Here is an 18,081-nt window from a genome sequence, read left to right as displayed (position 1 = left end):
CATCATAAATTGGTGGTCGTACACTGCTGCTTATCTTTGAGAAGTGGTTTTTAAAATTTCCTTTTGACCCCCACATACCCTCTTCAATTTTAGTCTTCCTCTATCTTTTTAACAACATACTAGATGCTGAGTTTTCCGGAAAGATACTAAAGATTACTAGAAAGGAAACTGCCTTTGTCTGAGAACTATTACTAGAGGTACAGCCTGTTGTCTTGACAACGTCGAACCAATAATAAACCTTAGGCCAGACCAAGCCTACCACTGAAAAGGTGATATCTTTAACGTTTAGTTTTAAGAAAATATTTAAAATATAAATATGACAATTGCAGTAAGAGACAGTTGTCACGAATTAAAAATAAAATAAAATAAACAGGAAGTCAAGGAGAAGCGACTATAAAAAAAAAAAAAAAATTGGTCTTTATAATTTAACAAAAATTCAATTATAAAAAAAAGTAAACTAATACAATTAAGGAAATTGGAGTATTTTGTTAATATATATATTTTATTACTTTTAAGTTGTATTCATCAATCTTTTACCGCTTTAACGTTACTAAGATCAGCTTCTATTAACTTCAGACTGGACATGTCATCTTGGATGATTTCTATAAGTGATTTAATTGCATCTTGTTGCATGCCGAGAAACTAAAACGTTAAATTTTTTATGTTAATTTTTTTATATTATTAAATAGCCTTATAAAAAGTGCATTTAAATAATAAATCTAAGAATACTTGTAACATACTTGTTTCATTTCTTGCTGCATTACAGGCACCATATTATAGGAATCTGGATCTTGTTGGGATTCTTCCTGCTTGTGTAATCTTACCTGTGTGGAGAGTTCACTTAACCTTCCCTGTAAAGTAAAGAGGAAAAAAACACCCACTTTCAGTATAAACCAAATTTTGGAGGAATCCAGACCAATTGAGTGTAGTAATTTTTTCAACAATATAAATATTTTACCGCTAATTGTACAGAATTTAATTGGACTTCTATGTTGTCCAATTGACTTCTTAAGATTTCTTCTTCAGGTCTTAATGCAACACCAACATTTAGATAAACTTGTTGCCTTACCATTAGCTATAATAAAAAAAAAATATTCAATTATTTAAGATTATAGCTTAGGAAGTTCGTAAACGTTTGAGTGACACCAGCAGAATACTAGGCTGATAAAACAGTTGCTTAATCGAAGCCAAACCCTAGAATCAGGCTCTGGTACTGATAATATTATCACCAAACAGAGACACCGTCTAAGAAAATCATTTCACTTCACAAAGAGGCAGACCTTTCTTATTTTTTTACGAAATTTGAAGCTATATCATTTAGTTTCACAGCATCAGTCACAAGGTTCTCATTAATGATTAATTAAAGATAATTTCAAAAGACTTCTTGATTTTATATTTAATTTACTTTCACCAAAATTTAATCAGCTGCCGCATTAGCAGCCGCTGAATCAGTGGAAAGCATCAACATGTGGAATTTTTTTGAGCATTTTACACGTAAGCAAAGTATTAAAAATGATAAATACTTTGCGCCCACTCAAAAAGAGGTCGCTAAGAAAAGTTTAGTAGCTATAAAGATGCAACGTAGCAATAAAAACGTTAATTATCCCTAAGCTAGTTTGCATCTGGGTGCATTAAAACAAAATTGTTACATATACCAGTCATCCCTGCAGACGCTGGGTTTGTTGTGTGGGTGTAGGATGCGTCAGTATTGAATGTTGTTTGTTTAGATAGGATGGGATACCCGTAGAAAAGCTAAGTTTCATGTAAAAATGAATAGTCAGTCAAAATTCCATTAAAGAACAAGAACCCATCCTTAAAGTTGTATTGTTATGCAGCTGAAAAGGGAAAGGCTAAGTAAAAGCTTAATCTCACGTCATAATAGAGACGATAATACACTAATTGTAAACGGCTGAAAAGTTTAAATGTGTGGGTTTGTGCATGGCGAGCAGCGTTCGAACTTAAAAACCAAATTAGAAGCACAAATTAGCTACCTTTGCAGTACCCTTTTGTCTAGACTCTGTAATACTATGTTGTAAGGTATTCAAGCAAATTACCGTGTTATTAATGAATATTTTTAAGTATAATTGCTCGTTTATGTGCATAGCTCCAATATGTCACTAACTGAAGATCTGTGCAAATTTTGCAAGTAGAATGGTGAGAATGAAACGACTGAAAGTCTGAAGACTAATACCCACGTTATTAAAATGAACAATTGAACATTTTCTTTAAACACTAATGAAATTAAATTTTAAATAAAAATAAATTTAATTTATTTAACCTTTAATAGACGATGCTGCAGTTCAATATGTTTCTGTTTGAAATCTAGTATTTTCAATCTAATATTTTCATTTTCATTTCTTAAAGAAATAATATCTTGAGACAATTGATCAATATAAGCTTGGTGCCTGTTGGTTTCCTCAGTTTGACAGTTATATCGCCATTTTAAATCAGCAAATCCTAACAATGGGACTGGTAGATATTTTTGGCTGCCTGGATTATCAGCTATTGCTTGCTTCCAAACTAATTGATCTATTCCTGAAACAATTAAATGGTAGATATTAGGGATGACTAAGTAGTTAGTAAAGATTTTTGGCCAGAATATTATAATACAAAACCCACCTGCTGGAGGATTGTTGAGATATTCCTGAATTTGGTCTTTATCAGGCATTGTGAAGGTATGCACATCTACAACGCCCATTGAGACTAACTGTGATTTAGTAGTCGGTTGTAAGAGAAAGTTACACAACTCTGTATTTGCAATTCTTCTAGTCTGTCCTGCAATTAGTTAAAGTAATTGTAAAAAAAACTAGTAAAAGAAATATTAAAAACGTTTGAATTTTGCCGGAAATTCAATTTGTGAGAAGACCGGAATTAAAAAAAGAAGTTTTTTAGAAATCGTTTTCACAGTATGCGTGTATCTAACTTATCTAAATAAAGAAAATTGAAAAAAATTTAAAATTTGGGGATTTTTATTTCAACCCATCAGAAAAATTTATTGTAGAGTTTTTGTAAGAAAGGAATAAGTAAATCCTGTAAATGGGCCGGGATCTTTCACCTTCATAGGTAAGGTGTTATTTTACTTTACCCAACAGTAAGTATTAAGAGTTTTATATCCTACTGAGTTACAACTAATAATTCTTACCATTTTGCGCTCTTTCTTCCACATACATAAAGACAAGACTTGAGGTCTCCGATGCGGCTTTAATGGAATCCACATGGAGTATAAGATTAGGCTTATTTCCAAGAACATTTGTTAACGATGCCTTCAACTGGTCTTCTTGGGTTCTAAGAAAGTAAGAGACATTTACATTAACAGCGCTCATATATTTAATTGCACAAAGCGATATCGCTACTACGATAGGTAATTAAGCCAAATGGGAGGAAAAGCTGATCATCAACCATAAACGCTACAATTTCAGTATTACGAAAGATAAGTAACACTTTGAGCAACATGTATTTTAGTCCAGTACCGCCTATCAGTTTCTTGGATAGAGAGAAATAGCGTGAGGGGGAGTGATTTATTTTATTTGAATTCTTTCTCAGACTGCTGAAGGGTCCAGATTGGTCTCACTAGATATTTGGTAGCTGCTTAGAATGAAGGAAATAATTCATTATGAATTCAGCTATCTCTGAATCTCCAACAATTACAATTAACTCAGCAAACTAACCAAATCCAACCTCAGAAATAAGTTTTTCTTTGCCTCATTAAGTTTATTTTCTTTTCTTTTATGAACTTTGTTTTATGATTAAAAGCAAAAATGAACAGTTTATGATTATTTCATTATGATTGTTATTACTTTGGAAGAGGGGGGAGTTTCAATATTATTGATAGTACAAGAACTCTTTACGACAAATATGCAAGAACATTAAAGGCATAGATACTTAAAAAGCTTCAACTGTTTTTCTTCCCCCTAAAGATATTGAAAATTACCTTATTTCTTCTTCTTTCTTATTAAACTGTAAGATTACGAAACCATCCCTAACTTCTACAGTTGGTTTTACACTGTATCCAACAGTTTTGAATCTATGAAATGGATTTGTGGGATTATATTCTACTGGTGCTGCAGGTGATGGTGCATAAAATCCTATCAAAATTACAATTCTAAATTAATCTAGGTAAAAAAAAGGTGATAATTATTATTAAATGAACTTTTTTTGTTTTTTTTACATACCTTTACCCTTACCCCAGCAAGCCTGGAGTAAATTAAATTTAGATAATACTTCATCTCTTTCATCGCCGAAGATATATACATTATATACTGAATGGCAAATTTGTTCCAGTTCAGAAGGAGCTTGCTGTTGCTGAGGTTGTTGTTGTTGCTGTCCTAGCCCTGTTTTTAAAAATTAAAAATAGAATCAAAATATGAATTAGATGCTTATAATTAAAATGAATATATAATAAGGAATTAATTTTTACCAGTATTAAGACCTCCACCTAAATTAAATCCCATGCTTGGTGTAGTAGTTGTACCAAAAGGTTTGGTACCAAACGCTCCAAATCCTAGAGAGAAGAAAATAATTGCCTTTACAATTCTACAATAAAGAAAAGTTGCTTGATTATAACTGATGCTGTCAATATAGTACGCTGGGCACTAAGCAAGGTTTCTACCCGATTCGAAAAATGTAAATGCTTGTATGGAAACAAAATAAATGCTTATAACGTATTCTCAAAATGATCTTTGTTATACCAATTAAAACCAGTTAACGGCGCCGTAGAATCAAGCAAGTTTGCTTTAGCACTGAAGTAAGAAACATTTTTAAAAAATAAATAATCAATAACTGAGATTGAAAGCTTTCCAGGAGCTAATCATCCCTAATAACTTGATGGACTCTTGAAGATTTTTTTTTGTTTGTAATGGGCGGTCCCCGACGCTAGCTCACACCCGCATCAGATTATTTTGAAGATTACAAACTCTGACACCTAAAGAGACGTATATATATTAAGTCGATTTACTTAAAATTTATGTGAATAAAAGAATAGCGCAATAAGAAAACAAAACACCTGCGACTATTTTAACTGATTTAAGAGTACCTAGCTACAAGCGCCCAGAGGATTAACCCTCCCTCTGGAGAACAAATGATAACGTCGCCTAGAATTAGATATACATTTATAGAAGTACCAGTATGAGAGAAACTTTAACTAGAATTAGGCCAAATATTCTTGAATACATGCAATTATTTAAATATTAGGATGTGCCTAAACCTGAAGACTGCTGAGGCTGGCTGACATTGAATAGGGAAGGAGCAGAAGGTTGTGTTGAGGTTGTACCAAAACCACCAAAAAGACCGGTGTTAGTAGTCTGCGTTGGTGCACCAAATGCAGAGAAGGTTGTAGTGGGCCCGGTAGTACCAAATCCTCCGAATACGGAGGAAGTTGTAGCCGGCGTTCCAAAAGTAGAGCCAAATGTTCCTAAAATTAAAAGCAAAAATGAACTGATTAGTTGCAAAATCACTTACTCGATATAATGATGGTTTATCAAACCACAACAGATAAATCTTACAAGTCGTCTCTCATTATGAAAACAAAATAACGGTATAACATGAACTCAATACATACCAAAACCTGTAGAAGTTGTTGTAGTGGCCGTAGATCCTAAACCAAAAGTGCTTGTTGTAGCAGCAGGAGTATTAAAAAAACTACCAGTCCCAAAACCTGTAGTGGCTAATTCAATGAAACATAATTAAATTTTGTTAGGGATATGCAAATTTGAATTTCATGTTCTCAAAATGTAAAAATCAGCTACCTTTAGTTGTTGGATTTGTACTTCCAAAACCAAATGTTGAAGTAGCTGGAGTCCCAAAAGTAGAAGTGCCGAAATTAAAAGCCATTAAAATTGGTTCAAAATCACAACGAACTTTTAAATAAATACTAAAAGTAAATCCACTATTAGAATAGTTGGTAATTCATCATTAAAATACTTTATTAACTGAGAATTAAACTCGATCACGCTCAATCAACTCAACATGGAAGGTTTCAGAAAACCAACAATAAGGTTAGACTTACGCTGCACCGCCAGTGGATTGATCGATTACTACACTTTATATTGCACAGAGCACATTACTTTGAATTTTACGAAAACAGCATAATAAAACAGCAAATGTCCTCAAGTAATTCTCATGACATGTTATATTCCTTCCAAAGCATTGAATCACTTGAAAAGAAAGACCCAAATCATGACTGTAAAATTGGTGTTCACTAATTTTCTTATAATTACAGAAATGTTGCAATATAATAAGAATCCTATTTTGTTTCTCTATTTCCTTTAATGAAATAAGAATATTGACAAGTTTATATTGTTCTTTAAAGTTAATAATATTTCTGCTTTTAACACCAGCTTCTTTGTTGAATTAGTTTTTTGAGTTTATCTGCTAACAAGTAACATTATAGAATGTAGTTTCTTTCCACAATGGTACTCCAAACAAAATGTTGCAGTAAATTATATTATTTTCTCCCATTAACTGCTTTAGAGTTTTCTCCTTTTCGTATTGTGGACAAACACTTACATTAGATGCCATATGAGTTCACACATTTCGGCTGGTTATCTCCTGAACATTCAGACACATCTTGGTTCATACCACATTTCTCGCATCTTTTATTTCCTTTGCACTGTTCCTGGAAGTGGCCAAATACTTGATCAATTCGCACCTTACTTAGTGGATATATGTACATATTGCGGTAATTGTTGTCCTAAAGAGGACAGCAATTACAACAGATTGGGTGGGCACCAATTTCACTTCGTTAGTTTCCCTATCTCTAACTTTCCACTTCAATCTTCGCGTTTCTAATACTTCGTAATTAATCCCAGGTGGACCTCTAAGAACCTCTTTTATTTCAGCCTCAGACAATTCAGTGTCCACTCCCCTAATTACCTCTCTTCTTTGCAATAGATATCTCGGTATGTACAAATTAAATCCTTTACCTTTGAGCAAAGAAAATCCCAGCAATTTATTGGTTGAGATTCCTTTATTTAATTCTACCTTTAACCTATTTATGCCTATTTTTTTTTACATTGTCATTATTTTGGGAGATTTCTGCGTGATGTTCAAAAATTAATTTCCTAATGGACATTGGATGTATCCTAGCGATCCTTTTTTGGTCTCGTTTGGTACTTTCAATAATTATCTGAAATGGTCCTAAATCTGAACTTCTATACTCCATACTAATTGTACTTTTACTTACGGGCACTGTATATATTTGCTTTAGCATCGTTAGAACTTACCATTTTATCAAGCCTTTGCCACATCATTGGGTGGCCTTCCCGATACTTCCCCACAATCCAAGTTCATATTTAAGGAAAAAAGAAAACTTACCTCTTAAAATTTATGGAAAGGAAAAACTGGAAGTTAATACATAATACACTCGGAAAACACTATGTACAATCACACAGATAAAACCAAAGAGTACTGTCTGTATCACTAACGACCGAGTTCCAACTTTGGTCCGCTGCACTCAACCGCTGATACACACAGTCTAAGAAATATAGTTAGTAAATGTTATAAAACTCAAAATTAGCACAAAAAAACGATTAAAATGACTTGAATTAAATATTAAACACGGAGAATTTTTTTTCTGTGAATTCACTATTCACTAGCAAACCAAAGAAACTCCCATACATTATTTGAACCATTTTAATAATTCTGTAAACTATAATTCTTGGGAATAATTATGCATAATAATTAATAAAGATATATTGGACTGTGAGCCTACAAACATGCATTTTTTCAATAGTTATCACCACACAGAGCATCCGAAAACATCCGATCATTTGGCAAATTAATGCCTGGTAAAATTTAATAATAGACATCATCCAATCTTCGTATTTATCATATTAGTGATATATACACAAATTACACTAAAATATCACTTTCAATAAGGAGTTCTATAAAAGTTTAGATATAATGTTGTATCGTAAAACATACATATGCAATCAGTACACCAAGTTTGTAGCACCGTTACAAATGAGAAAAAACTTGTCGGTAAGTGTTAAGGAAAATGGATAATCTATTTTAGATTAGCCACCTAGAGGCGTGGCCTAATGTTGAAGTTAGAATGTGAACTTGTCGCCATGTCAACTGCTACATTTAAAAACCTTGTTTTAATCTAATAAACTACATACATATGATATTTCATTGCGAGATAGTCATTTGTTTCTAGCGAAGTTTTTGTTCTAAGGATCATATGTGTGAGTACAGTAAGTGGAATCTTGGTATTGTGCTGCGTGTAACTTCAGCCAGTGTACATTAGCTTTGCTGTCCTTTTTTTGTAACTTTTATGATGAGTGCCATCAATTTACAGTATTTACTTGGGTTGAAGAATGAATGTGAAATGAGTGCAAAAGGAGAGGATACATTTATGTCCAAAGTATGCAAAAGAAATGAGTTTGAAAAAACGAAACTGTGTGATTGATAAGTATGAATGGAGACACAAAGTTTATTCGGCCTCCTCTCACGATGTTAGAAGAAGTTTGCGGAAGGTTTCATAGTCTAAAAGGAGCGAAATCAGTATGATTGATTTGTTGACTGTTTTTTTTTTTGTGAAAAAGCTTATGCAGTGTGATGTTTGTGATGAATTAGGTTTGGGTAAACATACAGTGCGTGATTGGCGGAGTTTTTGGTAATTAATGAGGGTAGTATGATTGGTGGTTATGGCAAGATTGTGGAAATTGATGAGAGCAAGTTCGGCAAAAGCAAGTATCGTAGAGGAAATGGGTGTTTGGTGGTGTGGAGAGGATTACTCGGACTGTTGGAAGTCATATGGCTGTCTGGAAAAGGAAGAATTTCAACATACATATGAGATTCAACCGTTCCCTACATTTCAAAGACCCTGACATTGATGTGCACACGAATGCAGTTGAGGACACATGTAGTTCCCATAAAAAGGCAGCTGCCAAGAAGGACCGTCACTGGCCAGGTTGACTCGTATTTAGTGGAAAACTGTGGCAAAGAAGTCATTCTTCCAGTATGAAGAACCTTATGAGAGCATTCCTGTGTACAAACCGTGTTTAGGGATTGCAATGAATAATGTAAGTTATTTTTCTTTTTCTTTATTAGAATAACTTTTATGAAATGTCTCAAGTTTCGGGTTACACGTGGCTTGCAGAATGCAATAAAATTAAGTGTTGTTAATTTCTCCAAGGGGATGTGGGAGCGAAGCCCCCCGCATGAAATAAATTATAATTATTGAAGTGATTTTCAATAGTTGTGGTAATGCAACCCACCATATTGAAATATTGGCGTTTATTGTTAAATTTTACCCGAAGATTAAATGAGTTGAATTCCGACTTAAAGAAATTTAAATTTCTTAAAATGTTTTTCTAGTTTGGAAATCCCGACTAATGACTATTAACTTAGTAAGAAACTATGCCGGCCGATGTCTATAAAATTAGTATAATCAACGGAAGACTCAAAAAAGTATAATTTTTGTTTGCAATTTTTTTCCAGCATAGTTCTTGTTAGGGTAATTTGTGGGCGGAAATTGGTTTCGCTCTTAAGTGCAATGCCACCGAATTGTATGGAATTACACTGTATATTGCATTAGTGAAACTAAAATTAATGAAACAAAATAAATTTATATTACCGGGAAAGTTGGTTCTCCTGAGCAATTTCTATTTAGCATTGGGTGCCTACAGTCAATTTAAATCCTATCATTACGTTTAAAAAAGATATTAAGGAGAGGTCCTGTACGTCACGTTTCCCTCAAGTCTTTTTTTTTGACAGTAATAATTAAAAAGATAATTTCTAAACAAATATATTAGGTAAATGTACTTATAACGTATCGTTTAAAAACATCATGTGAATGAATGAAACAACAATAAATACAGTAGGTCTAATAATTTCATGATATAAATTTTAATTCACAGCGCTAAACAAAAATAAGTAAGTGGTAATGCAATACCTCATTTTCAATATCGTATAGATATTTTAGGAAAAAAACACAATAAAGTAATGTACAATAAATCAATGCGTGTAACCTATTTCTTCACTGAATTTATTTATGTTTTGAAATTTCTACTACAAATAAATAGTTGATAGTAACGTTAGTTATTATTTGATAGATTTTTTTTTGTAGAAGGTCCTAGTAAATTAAATCATATGCTTAAATATTACATTATAATGGATTTTAATAGTTATATTTTACTTTTTACTTACAAGGAGACAGGACTACAATTATTTATAGCATATCTATTTCTGTAGTAATGTAGATAGCTAATGAAACTAAAAATGCGTTTGGTGTTACCGTTTCAAGTTTTAAATATTAACACTATAGTCACAGTTGAAAATGGTAGATAAAAGTATTGAACAAACTAATTTTAATCGATATTTTGTAGCATTCAAAGAGACATTGGATAAAAATGATTTAAACAAATTTAAAAGTTTAAACAATTGTTACGATTGGGTTAAATGGACAAAATATGCTTCTCTTGGTGGTCAATTTCCAAATGATAAAACTTTAGGCAAAGATAGAAGTGAATCAATTTATTTTAAAGAAAATGGTAATCAAGAATTTTTAAAAGGGAATAAAAATGAAGCTCTGGAATTGTATAATGCTAGTTTATTGCTGTATCCTATTGATGGAGGTAAGCATACTTTTTTTTCATTTATTTTAATGTAATTACGACAATATAAAATCGGGATCTTATGTACCACAGAAAAAGTGTTAGAAAGGAAAATTAAAAAACCTGAAGTAGTGCAGTAGCATAAATCAAAGGTAATATTTTGACTATTAGATGATCTGATAAGAAAGTTATGGTAAAAATCGGTCTACCTGAAATATCATTCAAAATTTTGTACTTAATATATAAAATCCACATCAATTTTTATAAAAACCTATGTATAATATGTACCATATGCATGTCTTCTAACCTTATTACATAAACCTATTCCGGGAATGGCCTCAATTACAATTACGTATCTAATATTAAAAACTATTAAATCCATCGCCAAACATCTGTGTTTGAAGAATATAGGTGGGTCAGAAGTACCCTGTAACAGGATCGTTTAACAAGAGAAATTATCGCTCTCAAAAGTTAATTGATTTTTGCGTTTTAACAAGAAATAACAGGACGTTTTGTGAAGGTCCTCTGAAAATGAATTTTTTCCAATTTATTTTATATGTATTTTGTAAAGTTAGTATAATTCAAAACGGTACAGACAATATAAAATTATAATTTGTTATTTCGTTCAGGCAACACTAAGGGAAGTAACAATAAGCTTTCAGCAAAAATTAACGGGATGAGTAACTTATATGGGAGCATGTTTGCTGAAAAAAAAATGAAATGATTTTTCTTTCATCTCGGCATTCCCATTACTTCTATCAACTACTAATTTCTTTAATAAATTTTAAACATAAATAATATGTAAACATTTTTCCACCATTTTGCAATGATTAATCAAGCTAATCTCTTTTAAACCTAGGAAATTAACTATTCATATACAAGGACCACTGATATATAATAATTTCACATTTATTCTACATAATATTTATTTTGCTATCAGATTAATCTCAAATCTGGTTTAGTTCCTAACTTTGGATGGTTTAATACGTATCAGAATCAGGGAGAATATTCATTTCGTAACATATAATCCAATAAATACTTATATTTGATATCTTTTTGTGTTCAACAGACGAAAAGGAACATTCGATTATTAGAGCAAACAGATCTGCCGTATTGTACGAATTGAATGAATATGATTTGGCATTAAATGACATTGAAAAGGCCCTGAATATTGGTTATCCAACTGAACTGCAGTACAAAATTTTGGACAGGTGTGCAGCGTATAATAATAATATGTTTTTATGTTTTATTAATTTAAAAAGAGGAAGTATTTTTGTTAGTTTATTTTTTTGTTCTCATAATTGAGTTGTACCTTCGTATTTAGTTTTAAGCACTTTCATGTTATAAACTGCCCAATATGAAAATAAATTTGAAGAAAATGGTACTCCTTTCTACGTGACTAACCTCACTCTTCACCATGAACTGAACATTCCATTCGCAACAACTCACGAAGATGAAATATCAAAAATTCAAATCCTCTTGTACAGTCTCTCGCCTCCTTTGACATTCCTGACAGTCCTTCACGCAGACTGAATCTAGCCAATGGTCCCGAGACCTCCTTGAGGTCTGAAGGCCATCACCATCATAATTGGTTTCCTGTCGAGAGTGCTGGCGCTGGGTAGTTTCTCTCCTTCTGCTCTTCATGCACCAATATATCTCATTCACCTTCTAATTTACTCATTGTAAATATCTATAAAAATTGTAAATAACTAAATATATTTTTAAAAAAATAAAGGTATAATTTATAATTGTGTTTCACATAAATTATATGAGAAAAATATTACTTACGATGAGGGCTTGCAAATGATAATTACTTCAGGTTCTCTAATACCTTTTTAATAGATTGCCCACCAACAAGTACATCATGAGCAACAAGCTGTAGAGACTTCTAGAAAGAAATTTAAAAAAAAAAAACCTTAGGGCCGCTCTACATTGATTTAAACCCAACCTCTTGTTCATGCTAATTCACACACTCATACATTGCACATCCCTCTGAAAGGCATGAACACCACTCCATAGGCAGTCTTCAAATCTTTGAATGTAGACATTTCATACCTTGAAAGTTTGCGTGTTTAATTAATTCTCCTCCAGAAAACAGTTCCTAAGTTTACTAGACCTTACATTGACTTGGGCTTTACTGCAATTTCCTGCACCTCAAGTTACCTAGGACATTGAGGAAACATTTTATATAGCAATAATTTTTTTTATCAGCAATAGAACTATAGAAAGAATATAAATTTCTCTCTTACAACATCTAATCCAACTACGTCGCTCTATAAATTCAACGACATTTCAATTTCATAGAATACAGTATTTTCATTTCGTGTTTACATAATAAATGTTTTCCTTAATAGCTTGCAGTTATTCTAACAATTTTTTATCTTTTATGATTCAATATTTACAGAAAAGCAAAATGTCTGCTTGCATTGAAACAACATCAAAAAGCTATAGAAGCGTTTAGAGAAACAATCACTGCTTTGGACAATGCAAAATTAAGTTTAGAACGACGTCAAAAATGGCAAAAAGACGTACAAATTATGCTAGCAGTTATGACAAAAAATAACGCAAAAGATGGTATAAATAAATATGTTTATTATTTTTATTTCATAAGTTAAAAAAAAAAAAAGACGTTCACCCAAATTTCTTTTTTGTTACCAGAAAAAATGTCGTCAAAGAAAATTATAAGTAAAATCAGAGGAAAACATAATACAACATATACATCAGCTATCAGTTCCGTTGATGTTAAGTATAATGAACAAGCCGGAAGATATGCAGTAGCTTCTGCAGATATTCCTTGTGGTGAGATTTTACTCTGTGAAAAAGCTTATTGTGCAGTATTGCTCAATGAAAACGCTAAAACACATTGCTTTCAATGTTTTAAAAGGTTGGTAATGTTTTCTTTTCTCTTATTTTCAAAATATTATTGAATTATGGACGAATATACTCAATTTAAGAAATTATATTAAAAAGTCTGTTCTCACTAGATCTTTGGATTTACTCAAAAACTAGGAAGCGAGTTTGGTTACGATTGAACTAGAAGTATTGATTTTAGCTCGATGAAAATTAAATTTGATGCCAAAATTACGAGATCAAAGGAAATTGCTTGTCCGGAAATACAAATTCCTTTCTTTATTCTTCTTCATGTTTATCACAATTTTTTTTCGAAACCACTTCAAGGTTTTTTTTTAGAAACTGGTATACTAATTTTCCCACTAAGGTTCTGAAGGTCCATAATAAAACGTTAGCGTCTTAACTACAAATTCATTAAAATTATAAGAACTCCGGTATGAAATCCATTTTCTATTCTAATATCGGATGATTCAATGATTAGAGTCCCGGGACTGACAAGGCAAGAAATAGTTTCGATTATTCGTGGATTCGATGGATCTTAAGATACCGTCTAATATCAGAATCAAACATTTGGATGAAAAGATAAAAAAAAACTAATTCTTGCCACAAGATCCAAATTGTATGATTATTTCCATTGGAGGCAGTTGAAACCTTCTTAGTTCATTTCTCTATCTATTGAAGACATAAAAAAAAGCGGAAATTTGTGAGCCCCGGTGCCAACAAAAGTCCTTCAGAACAGGGAAAGTTTTCTTGTGAGCCACTTTCTTCACTCCCAGTTCTACATCTTGTTGCATCATTCCGACCACGCATACTTAGCTGCAACTAAATATTTAGTATAAATTATTAAGTGTAGAGTAAATTTTGACTTTTTATTATATGTGTAATAAGACATTTGTAAATAATATATTCTTATAAAATAATTGCAGAGTCATTGCTGGTGAACCTTGTCCGACATGCTCTTATGTTAGATTTTGTAGTGACAAATGTAAAACAGTCGCATTAAATTCACATCATAAATATGAATGTGCAGTTTTGGAGACACTTTGGTCGTCTGGTATTTCTGTAACTTGTCTGATGTCATTGAGAATAATATCCCAGAGCAACGTTGATTTCTTTTTAAACATACGAAAGGAACTAAAGGTAAAAAGGAGTTTTAATAATGTTTTTGTTTTGACTAAGAACTTATTTATACATATATTAAATTGATTGGCGCTATAGCTGTGCAGTTAGAAACAAAGCTAAGGTTTACTGTTTTGTACTGGGTTCAATTTTTCCCAATCTTTGATCTTAATTAATTAAGGAGTAATGAGAAGGCCGGAGTGCTACGCTAACCAAAGCTTCAGTTGGCTCTTCTAGCTTTCTCTGTGGAACGGTGAGTTAGTGGGTTTGCTGAAGGGTTAGGATTCGATTCTAGCTGGGCTGCTTTAAAGGCCTAGCCTGCGCGACCCAATGGATTTCATTAAATGTTTCTACATTATTCTTAATGTTCTAGGAAACTGACGGTAAATGGAATGAAAAGGAATATAACAGCACCAATTTTATGACAATTTATCAGCTAGTCCGTCATGAGAAACGGCGTTCATTGATAGATTTACTGCAAAGATCATATATGGCTCTGTTTCTATTATCATGTTTACAGCAAACTGGTTATTTTTCATCAATAGGTAATCTTACTTATTTAAATTATGTTTATCAATTTTTTTCCTTTTCCTATTTTTGCTCAAACTACATGTAAATTTATTTATTTATTTATTTTAAGTCGATGAACATGCCAAAGAAGATGCAGAATTACTGATTGGTGGATTGATTATGAGGTTTCTACAGATTTTACAATTCAATGCACATGAAATCTCCGAATTAGAAATAAAAGGCAACAATTTAAAAGATTGGAAATCTATATTTTTGGGCGGTGGACTATATCCTACGTTGGCACTTTTTAATCATTCTTGTGAACCGGCAATTGTAAGGTAAATGGAGAATTTTTTTGAATTGGAGGGAGGAGGCAATTGAAAACAAAGGATTTTTTTTTTTGACTTTTCATGATCTTGACACACTTTGATAGAGAAATACACAAAAGAATAGTACCGTTACAAAAATCACGTTACAATTTTCTGTGCAACACCAGAAGTTGCTCATCATGTTAACAGCGGGTCCAATTTCTAACATGACTTCACAGCAGGAAAAAGCTTTACTCCGCTTTGAGGTGTGGAAATCAATTATTACAGTCCTGAGTGCGTGTACTGTACCCGGTTCAATATAAATCTGTTAAACATAAAAAAAAGGAAAAAAAATATTGAAGGTTTGCACTGGTAGAAGGCAAAAGTTAAGGCTCTGAAGCTGTAAAGCGCCTGCATTTTTTGCGCATTCAAAAACCAATTCGATATTGCTTGTTCGATATTTTAGTATGGATCCTTTTTATTTAGTTATTTACATATCTATAATATTTATCTTTATAAATATATACAATGAGTAAATTGGAAGGTGAATGAGATGTATGGATCCTAGATCTAACAGTTAAGTAAAAACTACACACTGTTGTAAAAATGGAGACATAATGGCTTTTAACTTCCGAGATCCCAACTCTAAACTGGCAATGCAGCTTACTGTGCTTACACTACGCTCACAGTGCATCAGACACAGACGTAGATGCTGACATTTTTATTATTTTTTTAACTTAGAACCTTGGTAGCGGACAGGAAAAAAAAAGTTATAAATAAGAATGTGAGATTTCACGCTAGTTTTTAACTGTTAATTATGTAAGAGAGAGAGAGTGAGAGAATGAGAAGAGAGAGAGACAAAAGATAGATAACACCTACGGAAATGACATCATCCCAAAGATTTTGTTTTCACTGATTAAGAAAGAAGGACCGTGCAATACAAAGATAAAATACATAGGGCATCCCCCTATCTTAATTCATCAAAGTAGCTACTTGTATGAATTTATTTTTTGTCTTTAGTTGGATTAAGCACAAATAAAATTTTGCTATCTTCTAGATACTTTCATGGGACGAACATAGTAGCAAGAGCCGTGAAAAGAATCAAAGCTGGCGATATGATTGCAGAAAATTATGGACCAATATTCACCATTAAGCCAAGAAAAGAACGACAGATTCAACTTAGCCAACAGTATTGGTTTGAATGTGCTTGCGTGGCGTGTATTAACAATTGGCCTATGCTGGACTATATGGATCCGGAAATTTTGCGATTTCTTTGTGACAATGTTAATTGTAACAATGTTTTAATTGTGGGCTCAGATAATATGGACATACAAATTAATTGTAGGGTTTGTGGCAAACAAACAAATATTATGAAAGGATTGAAAGCACTACAGGTAAATGCCAATACGTTAAATTTCTAGATTTTTACTTTCTGATATCATGTTGAATTTACGAAATAGTTTTTTTATTTTTCCGGAAATATCTAATTTAAGGTTTCCTGAATCCGGAAAAAAAACAGGCTTTTATAAGATAGTATTTGTGTGATGCTCAAGTGCTTCAAAAAGTATAAAATCACAGAAAGATAAGACTTAACATTTTAATTTCTGTCTCACCACGAGATTCAAACAAGAAATAGTTAGCAATCAAAATCTATATCGTAAAGTACTACTTTACTGAATGAATTTTTCTTTTTTTTGTGGACATTTTTTGAAAATGGATTAAAAGATTTAAATTTTGTACATACAAAATATATCGCACTCCATGGACATTGTTTTACTGCTTTTTTGATGACCACGAAAATTTAGAATATTACAAAATTATTTTTAAATACAAATGTCTCATTAATTTGTTTTTTTTTTATTTATATATATTTTCTTGTTTCTTCACAGGATTCCGAAAGTCTTTTTCGCTTGGGAGAAAGTTTAATGCAAACTGGAGAAATTGAAAAAGCTCTGGCTAAATTTTTAGAACTCTATGAATTATTGGCTGACAATCTAGTTCCACCTTTCAGAGACTATTATCTGTGCCAACAGAGAATTAGATCTTGTTTTCTAGCTTTAGGAAATACATCAAGTCCTATAGAAAGATTATTAAAAAGGAAAACATATTAAATGAATGAAAATTTAAAAATAAAAGACATTTTAAGAAGTTGGTGTATTATTTTTCGCCTAGTTTAACAAATTAACATTTGTTTTATGTTTTTTTTTTCATGAGAAAGTTTCATTTTACGATTCAAATGTCGCTAACGTGTTTTTAGTAATTAACTAGTTTAAATATAGAAACATTTATTGCATGTCAACTTGAACACATGAATTGTATTTTATTGCTATTTTTACTATCTTTCTTGGTAATCTAAAACTTGTTTGTCAATCAAGGTTTTCTCTTACTTCCAACTGTAACCTATTTAAAATAAATAAGTAACGTTATCAATTCTACGATAGGCATGAAAACCAAACGGAAATAAACGCCGTAGAGAAAAATGATAAATAATTTATAATATGCGTATATAAAATGACTTTTTCTTAAAGCTTTAACAGAATTTATTATTATAATTACACATTCTTAATGGCACGGCATTAGAAAAGAAGTGTAGCCTGCAGGAAGGAAGTGGGTCTCGAAAATTTCTTTTCTAGACAATATCAGGAGACATCTCTTTGTAATAAGCGACAACTAACTTAGTACAAACAGTAACTCCAAAGTTGCACGTACAAAGTAATACGGTTCAAAGTTGAACTTAA

At 32.0% G+C, this 18,081-nt stretch overlaps 2 protein-coding genes across 4 annotated transcripts; one reads left to right on the top strand and one right to left on the bottom strand.

Annotated features, from left to right (window-relative positions):
- Positions 1-394: 394 nt before the first annotated feature.
- Nup54 (nuclear pore complex protein Nup54) lies at positions 395-6,003 on the bottom strand. Its single transcript, XM_074127303.1, has 12 exons — positions 5,745-6,003; positions 5,558-5,662; positions 5,204-5,410; positions 4,418-4,501; positions 4,173-4,331; positions 3,932-4,085; positions 3,143-3,285; positions 2,620-2,775; positions 2,279-2,535; positions 959-1,075; positions 741-851; positions 395-642 (listed from the first exon to the last, which is right to left on the bottom strand). Exons 1-12 carry the CDS (start codon positions 5,827-5,829, stop codon positions 526-528), a joined length of 1,695 nt encoding a protein of 564 aa, XP_073983404.1. The 5' UTR covers positions 5,830-6,003; the 3' UTR covers positions 395-525.
- A 2,161-nt stretch (positions 6,004-8,164) lies between these two features.
- Positions 8,165-17,491, top strand: Smyd4-3 (SET and MYND domain containing, class 4, member 3). 3 transcript variants are annotated; one of them, XM_074125613.1, is made up of 10 exons: positions 8,165-8,183; positions 10,329-10,577; positions 11,626-11,767; positions 12,961-13,130; positions 13,215-13,440; positions 14,333-14,546; positions 14,899-15,070; positions 15,166-15,373; positions 16,401-16,737; positions 17,233-17,491. In XM_074125613.1, the coding sequence occupies exons 1-10, from the start codon at positions 8,180-8,182 to the stop codon at positions 17,452-17,454; spliced, it is 1,944 nt and encodes a 647-aa protein (XP_073981714.1). In that variant the 5' UTR covers positions 8,165-8,179; the 3' UTR covers positions 17,455-17,491. The 3 variants fall into 3 exon arrangements, with proteins under 3 accessions (XP_073981714.1, XP_073981642.1, XP_073981552.1); XM_074125541.1 differs by having other exon boundaries at positions 8,165-8,192; XM_074125451.1 differs by lacking the exon at positions 8,165-8,183 and having other exon boundaries at positions 9,830-10,577.
- The last annotated feature ends 590 nt before the right edge of the window (positions 17,492-18,081 follow it).

The sequence above is a fragment of the Rhodnius prolixus genome, unplaced genomic scaffold, assembly GCF_049639745.1.
Source record: "Rhodnius prolixus isolate KJV_2025 unplaced genomic scaffold, Rpr scaffold_1, whole genome shotgun sequence".
Classification (NCBI taxonomy): domain Eukaryota; kingdom Metazoa; phylum Arthropoda; class Insecta; order Hemiptera; family Reduviidae; genus Rhodnius; species Rhodnius prolixus.
The sequence above is the reverse complement of the archived record's forward strand: the minus strand, read 5'-3'. Positions and strand labels throughout refer to the sequence as shown.

What these genes read in the sequence shown, in the direction of transcription:
- Nup54 (XM_074127303.1), bottom strand. Translation starts at nt 5,829, where the DNA reads ATGGCTTTTAATTTCGGCACTTCTACTTTTGGGACTCCAGCTACTTCA. An exon ending in AGGTGGAGGTCTTAATACTG is followed by an intron (nt 4,332 to 4,417) that starts GTAAAAATTAAT and finishes TTTTAAAAACAG; the next exon opens with GGCTAGGACAGCAACAACAA. An exon ending in TGCAGCATCGTCTATTAAAG is followed by an intron (nt 1,076 to 2,278) that starts GTTAAATAAATT and finishes TTTTTATTATAG; the next exon opens with CTAATGGTAAGGCAACAAGT.
- Smyd4-3 (XM_074125451.1), top strand. Translation starts at nt 10,280, where the DNA reads ATGGTAGATAAAAGTATTGAACAAACTAATTTTAATCGATATTTTGTA. An exon ending in TGCTTTCAATGTTTTAAAAG is followed by an intron (nt 13,441 to 14,332) that starts GTTGGTAATGTT and finishes AAATAATTGCAG; the next exon opens with AGTCATTGCTGGTGAACCTT. An exon ending in TGTGAACCGGCAATTGTAAG is followed by an intron (nt 15,374 to 16,400) that starts GTAAATGGAGAA and finishes GCTATCTTCTAG; the next exon opens with ATACTTTCATGGGACGAACA.